Genomic DNA, 16,835 nt, shown 5'->3' with positions numbered 1-16,835 from the left:
GAGGCAAGAGGTCGCACAAAAAGTATCAAAGCGAGAGTCCAAAATGGGAGGCGTACTAAAATTGCTGGCGGGTGAACATACCAGGCCTTATAAGCCTGTATCTTTCCTATCCTTTAAGACTCATGAAAGATTAATGGCTTTAGGCATTCTGTGCTCATCCTACCATACAGAGTATATGTAAAGGGAGAAATGTGGACATTGGAAGCATAGTTATTAATATCCTGGAATCCAAAAAGAAGAGATGAACAGGGTTACCCAGAATGATGGTTGTGGTGATGAAGAGACAGAAAGATCTACAAGCTTCATGAGCTCCTTCAGTTGATAGGAGGGGGAAGGGTAGGGAGACTTCAACAAGGCTGCCTATATGGCTGGCCTGCATAGCTGGTCCCTTTGAGTGCTGCTCTCTGAGATGAAAAGTACTGCAACACCTAAAACTGGGCCAGTGTGTATGCATAGCTGTGGAGAGTGGGTTAGTGACTATGAGATCTTTCATCCCTTACTGTGTTCCCAGTGGTCCACCATGTACTCAGTGGGCTTCTACCCCCAACTATAGTTCCAGGTTAGAACTTCTCTCCATCTTTCTTTCTCCTTTGTTTTCTAGTGTCCCAGTTACTTAATTTCTCACCATATATCTATGACTGGACTCACCCAAGATGCTTAGTTGTCTTTATTTATTTCCTCTTCTTACTTCCTTCCTTTCCCCCATATATAGTCATTGCTTTTCAGGAACATCAGGTTGCTATTTCTGGTGATTTTCTTTCTTTTCTTTTTGTTTCTGCCTAACTTATATCCTGTAAACCTAAACTTTGATCATTATAAGGCATTCAAACTAATTGCCCTGACAGAGGAGACTGTCCCATGGTACTTTTCTTTCTGAGAAGTGGATGTACATATTGAAATTTTTTTCTTAATCACTTCCCTGATGCTTGGAAAGGGAAGGGGAGATTAAAAATCGTTCCCAGCAGCAGCAACAACAAACATTTCAGTTACAGTGAACCTGGACAGACATCTGACCTTGAAGATCCTGAAATTAATATTCACTCTGTGATTCTGCTGACATTTATCTCCAAGAAGCACCTTTAATGCCCTTACACATACATACGTCCCAGAGAAAGACTGATAATCACACAGGGCGGAAAGCCTGGCTTGTCCCATATCACCAGGAAGCATCTCAAAAGCTCTCGGTCTGTTGACTGAACCACCCTGAGGATTAAGTTTATTTTATTTTCAGTATTCAAAAGATAAGAAGTTTATTAACCACTTGGAAGATTCAGGCTTGTTCAGAGATAGTAGTAGCAGGATAGACTTGGGCAGTAAATCACAGAGGTAGAAGAGAGGCTTTAGGTAAAACCTAACACAGAGACACCAAACTGCTGCTACTCATCCAAACAGCTCTCTCTCCCTCAGCCACTGCCTTTGCTTGTCTTCCCATTGATGATGAAAGTGTGACATCAGTTGGAAGGACAAGACTTTAATTTACATTCAAAGGACACTAATCATCTAGAATAAATGTAGAGTGAAGTAAAAAAAGTTCTGGTGATATATGAATGTCAGATATGTATATCAGGAATTATTTGGGGGAGAAGGTTTAGGTTCAAACTTCAGGTCTAACCATCTTTGAAACCAAACTTAATGTCAGACTGGCAACTTTCCAAACTTCTCCTTAGCCTGAATTAACCAAAAGGATACACATGTAAGACATCTCTATGTAAAGAAACATGAGATTTATGAATGTTCCTATGTAGCCTAAATCATTTGGCAAGTTTGTTGAAAAGGTATAAGTGACATATCTAAAATTAGTATTAATATTACATATTTCACTCAGATATGATGTAACATTTTAACTATTGATAACAAAATCTAATTGTATATCTGACACTTATATGCTCTATTTTAATATAAAATATGTGTTTTATAACTACAAGTATGGGAAATTGCCCTGGCTTAAAGTCAATAGAAATTAAGATAATGGCACATAATTGATGTGTAAGATCATAAATCTTGAAATTGTGAAGCTATATGGGCATCGATGTCTGGGAAGAACCATTGATAGGAAGATTTTATATGTTTGTTTGAAAAATTTATATATGTACATATTGTGTTTTGATCAAATTCATCCCATTTCCTCTTCTCCATTTTCTCCTCCATCTTCCTCGCCATTTTCCTACCAACTGCATGTGCTCTTAAAAGACAACGACAAACAACAACAACAAAAAACAAAACAAAAAAGACTGTTTCCTCATAGAGCTGCCTCTAAGTGCATGGAAGTAGGACCATATATTCTAATGTGGATAGCCTCTAATGATTCTCCCTGAAAACAAACAGGAGCAAACAAACAAAAAAACCTAACTCTCCTTCTCCCAGAACCTACCAATTGCCAATAGCTCCTCAGATAAAAAAAGACTTAAGAGTTCCTCCTGCATCCCTCCAGTCATTAATGTCACCCATAGAGTTCAAAGCTGGAGAACACCATTGATGACTTTCCCCCTTGGTAGAATGGATATTATCTTCTAACTCTTTGATTAAAGCTAGCAGGTAGGACTGAAGCTTCCAAGTCAGTCCCAGCTTGATTTTTCCATGTCCAATGATTGATAGGGGTTATCTTCAATGACAGTTTAACATCAAGTTCTTGAGGGTAACCAAGAACAACAGCAATGACCTATAAGTTTTTTTGGTGAGGGGATTTATGAGCGTGCACTGAACAACAACTTTAAAAGAGGCACTGGACATTTTCTGTAATAGCTTGTGGTATCTTGGGGGATGGGTAGCATTGTCCCTTGCTTTATGAGAATTCATTTTTATCTTACATGACTGAAATATGAGTGTGTGGTCTCAGGTAGTACAGTCCCACCCAACAGCATCGGCAGAATCTGTATCGAGCAGATTCTAATCTCTTTCCCTGGTGTCATTACTAGCTCCGTTTTCAGTCCTTAGTGTTCATGAAGCACAGGTTCCCACAGTTCTAAAGAAGGAGAGTTCTAGAGAGAAGAACCCATCAAATATACTTTTAATGACATTGGAGATGTCACAACACCAGCATTCTTTTGCTTTGTTTTTTTTTTGTTGTTGTTGTTGCTGTCATTTGTTTTGTTGTTGTTTTTACTGATAGACAAAAAGTAAACACATTTCAAAATATAAAAGCCACCATATTCATTCATTAAAAATATTTTCCTGAGAGACAAAAACTAAACCTATTTTAAAATATAAAGGTCAACATATTCATTCAATAAAAAAATGCAATTTTCTTACTCCTTCATTAAATGACATACATTATTTCTAATGATTTTTAAAAAGTTCTTCCCAAATCTATGTGATCTTGCAATTGTAGAATGTACCCTTCTTTGGAAAAGGATCTTTACAGATACAATTAGTATAACTGATATGAGCCCTAAATCCAATGTGAGCACTTTCCTTGTTAAAAGAAGAATAATACACAGAAACTCAGATTCAGGGAGAATGCTAAAGGATGATCCTGACAGGCTGCAGACACTAGGCAAGAAATGGCCTTCCTTGCCAGAATGAACCACAGCCAAGAAAGGGGAAGGGAAAACATTATTCCCCTACAACCTAGAGATGGGATATGTCCCTACTGACACATGGGTTCCATATTAACAGGCTCAAGATGGTAAGAAACCATCTTTCTATTATTTTCAAGCCACCCAGGAAGTGTTGCTTTCTTAGATAGGCTAGTCAGTATGATCTCCATAAAATTAACCAAGGGCTGGGTGGTGGTGGCACATGCTATTAATCCCAGCACTTGGGAAGCAGAGGAAGGAGGATCTCTGTGAGTTTAAGTCCAACCTGGTCTACAAAGAGAGTTCCAGAATAGCTGAAGCTGTTACAGAGAGAAACAATATTTTGAAAAACAAACTATCAGAATGAGATAGCCCAGTGTGGAACCAAGGCCATTTGTTTGTAATCTTATTCTAGCTTCAGGAAGAGAAATTGCAGGTATGTCTAGACTGCTACTTAACACAGAAGACTGTGAGTCTAGAATCTAAATATAGCACTGAAGAGCCCACTGGTTTATTGATCTATGTGTGTCTGACTTTAAGCTCTATAGAGTCCAGGGTTGTCCTTTTTGAAGTTCAATGCTTCCAACCTACTATTTCAAAATCCTTTATAAATTTAGCAGCCTATTTGGTACTAGGTAAACATTTTGGAATCTGGGTATGCTGAATTCACAGCTCCTCTTCTACCAGCTTGGCCTAACATTTAGAAAAGGCACAAAGAAAAGGGATGTTGAAAGTCAGTAGCCACATGTTACTTTAATTTGGTCCTAAACTAGGCTTCTGTGTATGTGATCACAATGTAGTGGTATAAAATTCAGTTTGAACCTATAGATCATTGTGATTGGCATCCCATTAGAATTCTGCCTCCAATTTAATGAACACAGACAAAGTACACATCAAAGAGCAGGCTGGTTCTCAGCTCACACTTAGATTGGCATTGACCTGACACTTTTGGATGGGATCCTTGTAAACTCTTAGCAATCAGAAAACTGGGCTGCAGATCTGAAATCTTCCTTCCAGTCAGTTCTTTCTGGTATCAGCCACATTGAATTACCTTACAGGACTGACAAAGTTTATGAAAGCAAAGATTTTGTATGACTGGCAAGCATTTGAACACATTTTCACAGTACTATGCCTGCAACTGTGGCATATCTGCAAGAGATACTTGAGGGTGGAGATGATTCAGTAGGTTGTGACATAAAAATTCTTCATGTTTTTCACATGCAGCTTATCTTGGAACCAATACAGAAGCTAAATATTGTATGTCACTGGCTATCAGCCGGGTTCCATGTGGCATTTCATTTGTTTTCATAGTCAAATTATTAAGTAATTTCATTGAGTTTACAATCTGAATGAATACATACACCTGTAAACATTTACCTTACCAAGTTAAAAGTATCCAAATTTGTTACTCATATACTGTTACGATAAATCTTTCCACCAAAAGCCGCTGAGCCCCACCGCCACGTGTATGCTTTATGCCAGCCGCCTGCCCGAGATAGGCCCAAATAAATACACAGAAACTTGTATTAGGTACAATGCTGCTTGGCCAATGACTAGGATTCTCATCTGTTAGCTCAGTCTCAATTATCATACATCTATATATTTTATAAGACTTATCTTATCGGACGCCTTATTGGCATCCCTCCTTGCCGGTGGCTCACATCCTGCCACTGGAGGAGGTGAACGGGAAAAAGGGACCCTTCCTGTTTCTCCTTTGCTTAAATATGAGTCTCCTTGCTATGTCACTTCCTGCCTGGATCAGCACTTCTCTACTACATTTCCCAGAATCCTCTTTGACTCCAAGTTCCATCTAACTTGCTGTCTCATTGGCCAAACAGTATTTTATTTAACAATCAATAAGATAAACATACACAGTAGAACAATCCCCATCAATATACTTCTTCTCTCTATATACCTTTCAAATTGTCTTTACCCCCTAAATTTTCGAATTCTAACAATTCATAAATGTTCTGAAGACCAAGACCTATTATAATCCCTATTTCTATCTTTTCTCCCACATCACGTCCAGCAACATGTCTTATTCTTATCCCATAAAGAAATCTTGAGTCCTGTGAACTCTCCACTTCAACTACAGTGGAAACATAAAGTACCGCCAAGATCCCATTTAATCTTGAGAGTTGTATCAAGCCATAATCTCTTATCCAGGTGCTTCTCCCAGGAGAGCTAAAAAAAGACTCCGAAGATCTCCAAGTAAAACCTACCACCTCCCAAAACTCCTCTGCCAGGCTCCCTCTTCTTCTGGCACAGTTCAGACACCTTTAATTTCTTCCTCCCCAGGATAATGGCAAATATTTTGCCAGCACCACTCCAAATTCACCAAGGCATTTTCTTATATCACCCTGCATGCATAGATGCTACACTTTCTCGAATTATCTAGATATTCCTAGTTCTCTGTGTCATAGAGCAGTCTTGTCATTCCTTATGCTTTTAAAATTTTTCTTAAATTTTCTTTGTTGTTCCTCTCTGTCCTGCAATAGAGTACAAAGATAAGTACTTTTTTGTTAATAAACTGCCCAATTACTGGTGCCAAGAAAGAATGGGGCTTACTGGGCATGCAAAATAATTATTTGCTGTATGTATTATGTATGTATGTATGTATGTATGTATGTATGTATGTATGTATATATGTATGCATGGATGCACTTGTTTGTATGTATGACAGGCTAAGGTTCCAACTAAAATAGGCAGTAAAAAAGGGGGCTTGTGCAGGCTGAAGGACATAGCCCTGATGAGCTTGCCATAAGAAGAACTTTGTGCTTCTAACTATGTAATGAAAATCTTAATGAAGAGATATGAGAGATACAAATAGCTTAAAGAAGTGGGGACAAATAAAATATATGAACAAAAGGAGTCAATTGATGGAATAATGGAAAATAACAATAACAGCATTGAGGTCTGACAATTTGATGGAAGCAGGACAAATATTTCAGTCATCCCAACTATCATGCAAAGGTGTACTGAGATATGCTCATTTGAAGTTTTCTTCTGTTCCTTATAATATAGCTGCACGATTGATACTATCTTCATTTTTCATATGAAGGAGCTGCCTTACAAAATATAACTTGCCCCAGTTACAGAGTAAATGAAAGTCTGGCTGACTTGTGACTTGCCATGTATGCATGTCCTTTACTGTTTTCCTTCAATATACCTTGAGCTCAGATTACAGATTTAAATAAGGTGACCATGCATGATTTCTGGCATCAGCAATGGGCTTGGAGTTCCACAGCTTAGCTTCCAGATGATAAAATGAAAAAAGAAAAAAAAATATGCTCTTGATCATTTACTTCTAGGAACTAATGGCAACATTTTAACTTTCATTTTAACACCTATGGCTATCTGGAGTAATTGTCATCACCTTAAAATCTTTCCATTTTAAATCAGGGCAATTCCCCTGACTTTAAAATGATCTGTGATCACAAACTGTTTCTCCACCTAACTGATTACACCTATTTTTGCCCCCTGACAGGGAAGATTGTGCTAAAATGGGAAGAGTTCCCATGGAATAGGAATCATATGTGCCTATGACTGTTTCTGCCAGACATTATCCTCCAACATAGATACAGTTTATTAAAGTGGTAAAATGCAAGAGTTTAAGACTTAAAGCATAATAGTTCATCACCTTACTGATTTAGGGGAAACATTCACCAACTACCACTTCAATAGATGTCAGTATAGAATCGATATTTAAAAGTGATTTTAAAGCAAGCTCTATTTAATTTTGTTTGACTCTTACATGAGGTAATGATTTATATCAAATCCCTTTCTTTTCTCTCTCCTTTCTGGCCTTACTCTTCAATGCCCTTCTTTGCTTGACAAGGTTCAGCTAAAGCAACAATCAACTGGGTTAAGAGGACTTCCACACGATAGAAGATAACCTTTGCCATGTATACATCTGACAGAGGATTAATATACACCATCTGAATATAACTCAAAACAGAGAGAATCATTATACATTTGAGACTTTCTGGAACTTGTGATCCTTTTGCATCATTTTTCTGAGTGCTGCAAAAACAGGTATATGATAACATGCTGGGCCCATGTTTTAATATATTGCAAAATAATTAATACTAAAAGCTAACATGTTTTGTGCATAAAACCATTAATAAATTTTATACTGATTTTGGGGTAGTTCTTGGATGTTAACTTTATGATGAAAAACTAAGTAAATCCCACCTCCACATATGATATGCAGAAATTTATTTTACAGCAATGTGTCACCAAAAAGTGTAGCACTAATTTCCTTGATGCTTCTATTGTGGGGGTCCTTATTTCTTGAGGTCCTTGTTTCCAAAATTCATGTTGAGACCACCATAAGGGCAGTAGTATTATGATGTGGAGCATTTGAGGACAAAATTTGAGCTCAGCCATCACTAGGAGATTAGTGTCTTTTATAAGAACTGAAATTAAACAGCTCAGTGACTTCCCCTGCCCCACCCTTCTCTTTAGGTCCTACACTGGGAGGACACATTTTGTTTCTTATGGAGCTGTGACAAAAAAGCATCATCTTTGGAGCAGAAACTAGATCTCAACAGACACTAAGCCTTGATTTTTGAGTTTCCACCTTCCTGAACTATGGGAAATGAATAACTTGAAAATTACCCAGATGCAGTTGTTTTGTTTCATCAGCATGGACTAGATAGAAATTATCTAGGTTTTCTTAATATTTTATTGTCCATTCTAAGAAATTTGTAGAAGTCTTGCAACATAGATTTTGATAAACCATTGCATAAATTCTATATAGATCAAAGTGGTCTTGCAACAAGGAAGCACATTAATAAAAATGGGCTTAGATGTGGTCTATGGTAGTTATTACATTTTAGTACATTATAGAAGTAAGGGCTTCTTCTAGAGGCATGGAGCCTTGAGAATGGGTATGGTACCCTGACTGGCCTTTTTCTCCTCATTTACTAATGTGGTGTTCACACAGGTACCATGTAAGAAAACATCCTACATTCATGGAAATGTGCTCTCTACTGTCTAGTGCAGTAAGTACATTAAAAAGACAGCAGCTTAATGGTGATTTTCAACTTTATTTGATTTGTAGGTGTCATTGATAAGTTGAAGTATCCCTGTTGTGACTAAGAAAATGAATTTCATTTTAGTATAGTTACATATCCATAGACACATGGTGGAGAGGGTTACCCTACTCCACAGAAAAGGCTTAGAATATTTTGTTTTGGTTTTGGTTTTTGGTTTTTGGAGACAGTGTTTCTCTGTGGCTTTTGAGCCTGTCCTGGAACTAGCTCTGTAGACCAGGCTGGTCTCAAGATCCTCCTGCCCCTGCCTCCTGAGTGCTGGGATTAAAGGCATGAGCTACCACCACCAGGTCAGACTTAGAATTTAACATAAAATATTTGTTTATTAGACAGAGAAAGAATGAATTTCATTTCTTTAATGATGATTAAACAGCCTGCCCCTCGAAAATTACTGCTAATTCTTAAACTAATATTCATCATAGTAAAAAACATATCTCACTTAATTGAGGTATCCAAATGGGATTCCTATGAATTATGCCAGTAAGAATGTTTAGCCATAAAGTCCCACCTGCTAAAAATATATTTAGCATTGAGAGACATTTTAATATGTTATTAAAAGAGACCAACTAGCAATTTTTGTCTAATTCCTACTCTTACTATCCAGACTTGTGTCTGGACCACCATCAACCAGTTAGTAATCAAGTTTGCCATAATATTTTTTCAAATAGTCATTCTACTCACTTTACAATTAAGACAGTGATTGTTGGAAATGAGCTCAGGTGATTAAAGAAATTATCTGCTCATTACAGCAATAATGTTGACTTACTATTTCACAGAATCATAAAGAAATATAACCTGTATTTCTCATCTTCATCACACACAGAGTACAAATCTTATTCTATTGGTATATTCTAATCAATCAAATATTTATAATGTAACAAAGTGTTACTTTACAGTCCAATTATGAAATAATATATTATATTTGATCATATGATTTTATTTGGTGATAAAAGGATGTACAATAGACAATATTAGAGATTTAGTCAGTGAAATATTCTAAAATTTCCAGGGCTCACTATTGCGTGCTCAAAGATGATCTGTAGGCCTTAATGCTAAGATTTCTTTATTCAGATAAACAGCAGCCAAATGCAAGCCAGAACGTGCCCAGAGGCTGAAAGCTAGTGAGGCCAGAGAGAGGCTCTTCATGTGTTGGAGGTGCCTTAAGAATTACTTCCCCATCATCTTCGACCTCCCCTCACCATGCCCTCATGGGAGTGGCCAGGCACACCTGTAGGGGCTTCAAGGAAGCGGGGTTACAGTGTCTCCCTATGGCTCACTCTTGTGTGGGAAGGAGTATTGGAGTGCATAAAAGAACTGTTGTATAGTAATCAAACTATAGGTCTCATGTTAGTCCTACTAACTAAGGTGATTACAGGTGAATGCATCACTTGTTTTACAGGGTGGAAAACTTGGTATTCTGTTCTATTTGGTCCCCAACTTGACAGGATTAGGAGATTATATAGAGATGAATAGAAGTAAAATATATAGAGATGTAAAGATTTGTTGCATTGCTTATACTGCTGAATATCACTTCAACTGTGTAAAGGTGTGTTACATTTGCTTATGCTGCATTTGTTTAATGTTGTAAGGCTGTCTCTTTAATTATGTAAAGATGTGTTGCTGTTTCACCTAAAAAGATGAATGACCAATAGTCAGGCAGGAGAAAGAATAGGCAGGGCTGTTGCGCAGAGACAATAAGCAGGAGGAGAAATCTAGGATGAGAGAAGGAGAAGAATGAAGAGAACAAGGGAGAAAGCTGCCAGCCAGACATAGAGACATCAAAAAAGTAAGATAGAAAGGAAGGAGAAAAGGGAGGAAGTAGGAAGGAAAGAATGTAAAAAGCGCTCAGGCAAATGTAGATAAAGAGCAACAGATTAAAATAAGAGCTATGATAAGGTTGAACATTCATAACTAATAAGTCTCTGTGTCATGATAGAAAGCTGGTTGATGCCCCCTCCCCCCAAAAAGGGCTGGTGCAGTGGACTTCTGGCTAGGGAGTGACTACTAGATGTCTGGCAAGACCTAGAAAATCTCCTTTTATTGTTACATTTAACCTCACAGCCCATGAAAAGGTGAAATAAATAATATCTGCTTTTATAGACTTCAGAAAACTGAATGAAATCTCAACAATTAAGGAATGGCCTCTAGGATGCATGCAATGATATTCTCTGACATATTTGCTATTCTGATTATAATTACCATACATGTAGAATTCTGTCATGATTAAAAAATGATATACCACATAGTAAAATGTAGCTATGGTTCTGCATTTATGTTGTGTATATGTAACTTGCTCAATATGAAAGGTGGCTTTCACTATCTTTTCATGTAAAGAATATAGGAGACTTAACATTACTTACAATTCTTAACTAAAAAAAGAGTTTTGCAGATAATTGCATTGTAGTCTAGCAAACAGGATTTGTATTGTAACTCAGGCCCTTGAGCCTGTATGTGGTCCATTTTAACATCCTTTATGATTAAATTGCCATAACAGTATTTTATGGGCCACCACATAATAATTCAAAAATTCGCCACATGTGGTATGAAAAGATTAGACATGTCTTAGTCAGCCAGGGACTTAAATCCTGCCTGATAATACAGTGGAGAAATTACACACCACAAAAGCAAGAAGAAAGGGCAGAGGTCTAGCAAAAGGAAGATATAATCAGATGATACACGCCTTCACATAAATCCAGTTTTTCTATTCTAGGCTATTATTTTATAAATATGATCTTGGACTGTTGATCTCTTTAAATGATTACTGCAGAAGGCATGCACTTGTAGAAACAGTTGCTGATGATTTATACTTCAGACATATTTGCATCCAGTTTTATTCCTTGAAAATACAATTTTCCTAATGGAACTGATTTCTCAAATAAAATGAAAATCTGGACATTAAATTTGTATAAAAGCTGTGCAATGTCAGTATACAATTGCTACATCACATTTGGGAAAACATCAGTAAAATCAGCAACTAAATGTAAACCCAGATGGGATCTGCTTTCAAAAGATAAAATGGTTCTGTTAGTGGAAAATATTGACAAAACTTCTCCTCTAGTCTCTCTCAATTCTAGCCACATAATGAAACACACCTCTGTACATCCTCTAAAAATACAAAGAGTGGGTTTATAAATAGTGGGAGATGGGAGAAGACTGGATCTCTTGGGAATGTGTCTTATTCACTATTTGGTGTGATACTAAGTAATGCTAGTGATGCTCTTACATTGCTAAAATGTCACTTACTGCAGCATCTACCAACCATGATAATGTAATTTATTTATCCTGAGTCTATAAGAAATTAAGCAATGAGCAGCAGAGAACAGTATAAATGAGTTGAAGGGTGTAGTTCCTGTCTGCTGTCTAAAGGCTATTCAATATGCACATTCTGCTGATATAGGCTGAATAGTTCCTGTCTGCCCATCTACACAGGAAGACATAAATGAGCAATGACAACTCTTGGGAAACAGAGTTAAGTCATAGTGCAACATACAACTGCAAAGGAAGTGGTTTTTAGTCCATACTAAGAAAGAACAGAGGCTATCTAAAATGAAATGCTGTGAATAAAGAACAAAAATGAAAGAAATCCTCAGGTCATTCTTGTCCTCCATTAAAAGACATTAAGGCTACAATGTGTCTCTAAAGCAGAAGAAATCTCAGTTTTCATTCTCTTGAGAAAAAAATTCTTTGCTTCTTACCATATCACCAAGAAGCATTGTTTAAATGGATACTCTTTTATTTAATTGCTTCATCATAGCATGTGCCAGCTGCTAAGTAAAAGAAATGTTTATAGGAGTCAGGATCTGATTTGTTTGCTTGTTTATTGTTTGTTTTGCAGTGCCAGATAGAACCCATGTCTTTGAGTATGCTAAGTCAGTTCTCAAATACTAACTATTGTGCCTACTCTATTCTGTTTCTTTCAGAATGGGCAGGAATAAATGCTACAGAGGACATGTTATTAGTGCTCTTGTGATACAACTTTGATCTGAGATGGTGAGTTTAAATTTATTAAGCATTAACAAACTGAATGACCCATAGTCATCTCTGAAAACATGTTCAAAAACAGAAACACAACTCTGCTTGTGTTCCATTTAACAACTTTGTGCAAGTTCTTTCATTGGGGATGTTTTACTTTTACATATTGTGCTGTTTACTTCTTCAGGATGTTTACAAGATTTGTAAGTTCTTTTGATAAGTTGCATACATGTTCCTTCCTAAGTGCTTTAAATGGTCTGGGATATTTATAGGTACACATTAGCTATTCACAAAATATAATTGTACATTTTATGCTACTCCTTGGGTCTACTGCATTTAAGGTTGTTTGTGTAGCTTTGAAAGGTGTCCTGGAACTCTCTCTGTAGAACAGACTTGCCTCGAACTCACAGAGATCCACCTGCCTCTGCCTCTGGAGTGCTAGGATTAAAGGTGTGCATAACCTCTGCCCAGCCTCTTTGGGGCTCTTTATTAAATAAGCTTTAATAAATTTTAAAGTTTTTAAAGTTCTCAGTTCCTTTACTTTGTGATTATGTAGTTTAAAATAGTGATTAGATTTAGAGGATCATGTAGCCAACAGAATCAATTGCCAATATTTCCAATATCCTGGGTCATTTTCTGGCAGCTTCTTTAGTATACTTGATGCATATTTAAGTTTCTTAATAAGTTCCTGAGGTCAAAAGCTCCATGCCATTGGCTTATTCTTTCATATTAGACTCCTTATAGAAAAATGACAAATATAAGAAAAATTGATGGAGAGGATGATGATGGAATAGTATTAGGCTCGGTAAGCTGCTTCTTAGGTAGGCTATGGGGATGGCTTGGGCATTCCCAGTTGATAATTTTACCATTATGGTTTGAGTAAGATGACTATCTCATTAAACTGTTAGTTCACTTCTAAAAGTGCTCAAGTAAAATGTGTTGCTACAAAGATTTCCCTTCCATATTGCCACTTCACAAAGTTCTATGAGAGGATGCATGGATATTGTAGATGAAAATAAATGTTTTCAAAATTTCCCTTCCATTTTCATACTCACACTCAGGCTGAGTAGCCACCTTGATGGGTTGAGAACTCTCCCCTGGTCCCCACTCATTGTAGGCAACAACTCTGAAGGTGTACATGGCTTCTGGTTTCAAGTTCCCCACAGTAAGCTGAAGGGACCCAGGCTGTGTTGTATTCAAAGCTCGCTCCCTAGGAAATCAAGTTGAAGAGAAATATTATCTTAAAGTGAAAGCATTAGCCCAAACTTTGTTTGGTAAACAAGGGTAATGAGCAACCAAAAGGTTGCTTACCATTTAATGTTGACTCTGGTATAAAATTCAGGAGTTCGAAGTTTTGTAATGGAAACTAAATGATGGAAAGAGACCACAAGAAGACACTGCAAAGTTTGAGAGAGTTCGAGCCATCATCATTCTCATTGCAACTTACAAGCTAAAGTGTTGTTGTTTGACATTTTAGAATTTAGTATTCAAATGTTATGACAAGAAAAGAGCTAACGAAATAAGAAGTATTTGCAATCTAGATAGGGAGACATATTTGACAAAGTCCAGCTGAAGAGAGAAATCAAGGTATAGATTATTCTATAAATTGGTTGTTGTTAGTATTTTCAATTCATTCATCCATCTCTTCTCTTTTTGTGGGAAAGCAAAATGCAGGCAAGCAATATTTCTCTTTATATATGGAATTCTGGCTGCTATGCTTAAGTTCAGTTACAGGAAGAAATGACATTTCTCTCTTTGTAAAAAGAAATAATTATAAACATATGTGCCCTTGCCTTGTTCTTCAGACTGTATCTACATGTGCCAATGTGTTCACTAACAAAGACATTTCTTCTCTTGGAAAAGAATGAATCTACAGACTGTGTTAGGATTTATAACACACAATGAATGAGGACAAATTCTGTGAGTGGTGACACTGACATTCAACAAGGAGAACTAGTAAAATATTTTGAAAGGATGATTCTAGACCTTCTGCACATGTTCAATGATCCTAAATACATAATTGATTATAAACAGTTAAAGAGAAATTGTGAAACTATTGGATTGTATCATACATTTTATTGCTAGACACTGTTTTTATAAGTTCTCATCAGGGTTTTATGTAAATGTTAATTTTGTCATTGATGGAGTTTTGTCTTATTTTTGAGACATTTAAGATGACACATATTTTTGTCTAATTACACATAAAATTTTCAGCTGATTTCTTAAGGTAGAGCTTCCAAGGGCATGGGTGGTGATTCCTGACCTATCTACATTTATAATAGTATCCAATAAAGAGCAGATTGCTCAACTTTAGATCAAAAGCTTCACCTCCTCTTCTTCTGATCCTTCTCCTATGGTAACAACTAAAATGTCTAATTATAAACTGGGCAAATTAAAACAAATAAGTAATTTTCAAAAGAAGTACTAATGGTTGAAAAATGTTTGAAAAACTTCCCAGCTTTCCTGGGCACCAGAGAAATGAAAATCAAAATCTTAGTGTCATTAGTGCTAGTCACAATGACTATTATCAAAAAGACCAACATAATATTGAATGAATATTTGATTAGCTCTATGGCGATGTCTGTAAGATATCATCTTGATTGATAATTGATATAAAGGGGGCCAGCCCACTGTGGGTGGTACAGCACTAGGCATGCAGGTCTGGGCTGTAGAAGAAAGCAAGCTGTTCTTGAGACAGATTGAGCCAGAAAACAAGCAGAGTTTTTCTCCTTTAGCTCTTATTGACTTCCCTCAAATCTACCTAGCCAGGAAGTGGAAGATATATTCAATCCTTTCCTCCTCATGTTGTTTTGGGGCATGGCGTTTATCCCAGCAACAGAGTACTAACTAGAACTCCTTCTAGACATGATATAATGATAAAGCAAGAGAAGTATCCAGTCACCTTTTGTGATAACTACACATTGTGCTTTACTGAAATATCACACTATACCTCATAAGTATGCATAGTTGCAATGTGCTAATCAAAAATGATAAAATAGGTTTAGGGGGATAAAAATGCTAACAATCCTCATTTGATCATTACACATTCTATACATGCATCAAGTTATCATAGGGTCCTCCAGAAATATGTACATTTAAAATACAAATAATCAATGCAGAAAGACAATGAAATCCTCTCAATGAGATTCCATCCCCTGTGTACAGTTTACTAAAATAAATCACATGAATGTGGTTATATTTCTGTCCTATTTCCTTTCTTGACCTTTGTAGAATTTTAACTGTTTCTCGAATTCTTTGGTATAGACAGATATGCTTGATTTTCATTCTTTTACAGGAGCATAAATGAGATTTAGTGATATATCTTCCCAAAGGATTCAGAGTTACACAGAGTGACATGTGGTGCTCTATTCTCTTAATACAGAATCAGGGAAACAAGGCATCAATTTGCTAATATATATGATGACTTAAAGGCAAAAATGGAATGATGGGCATTTGGAAATCATTGTGAGAATGGATTTGTCTCTTATGCACTGTAGATTATACTATGGTAATTTGTTCTTGATCTTCAATAGCTTAGTTACCATCAAAGGTGAGATTTTTTTTATAGATTTTTTTCTTTTATTGAAAATAGTTCCCTTTACTCATACAATATATCTTGATTATAGTTTCCCATCCCTTTATTCCTCCCAATTCCTCCATCCATCCCCTCCTCTGCAGATCCACTCATTTTCTGTCTCTCATTAGAAAAGAACAGGCTTCCAGGAGACAACACTCCAAACATAACAACAAAAATATAATAAGATAATATAGGTACCAACACATTGAGCATGTATAAGGCAATCCAACAGAAGGAAGAGAGACCAAGAGTTGGCTCATGAATCAGAGACCTACCTGATAATGCACAGGTGAGATTTTTATAATAGACTTCGTGGTTATTTGTAGGAAAGAAAGCTTTCACTATTGACTTTATTTTATAACTACTGAGTAGTTTGGATAAAACACATATTATCTAACTCATGTTGCTACAGCTTTTTCATAGGCTTATTCAAAGTAAAAAATTTAAAAAGTGAATGTGAGGGGCTAGAATGGTGGGTATGTGGTAAGAATAAAGTAGTTTCTGTTCTATCACACCACAAGAGTGTAATTTCCAGAACCTTATCAGGCAGTTCACAAATGCCTAAAAGTCCAGCTCCAAGTAATTTATTGCCACTTGCTGGCCTCCATGGTTACTGCTAAACACACACACACACACACACACACACACACACACACACACACACACACACACACACACACACGCATGCACGCACGCGCGCACACACACATATCA

General features: G+C 36.7%; 1 protein-coding gene across 1 annotated transcript in view; it reads right to left on the bottom strand.

Moving 5' to 3' along the window:
- The window catches only part of Dcc (DCC netrin 1 receptor), a 1,088,579-nt gene that overhangs the window by 298,222 nt on the left and 773,522 nt on the right, over positions 1 to 16,835 (bottom strand). The window contains exon 9 of the mRNA XM_035440067.1: positions 13,600 to 13,754. Within this exon, the coding sequence (XP_035295958.1) occupies positions 13,600 to 13,754 (155 nt within the window). The remainder of the gene's footprint in view (positions 1 to 13,599; positions 13,755 to 16,835) is intronic.

This window comes from Cricetulus griseus, chromosome 2 (assembly GCF_003668045.3).
Source record: "Cricetulus griseus strain 17A/GY chromosome 2, alternate assembly CriGri-PICRH-1.0, whole genome shotgun sequence".
NCBI classification, from domain to species: domain Eukaryota; kingdom Metazoa; phylum Chordata; class Mammalia; order Rodentia; family Cricetidae; genus Cricetulus; species Cricetulus griseus.
Note: the sequence above shows the minus strand (reverse complement) of the source record. Positions and strands in the feature narration are given on the sequence as shown.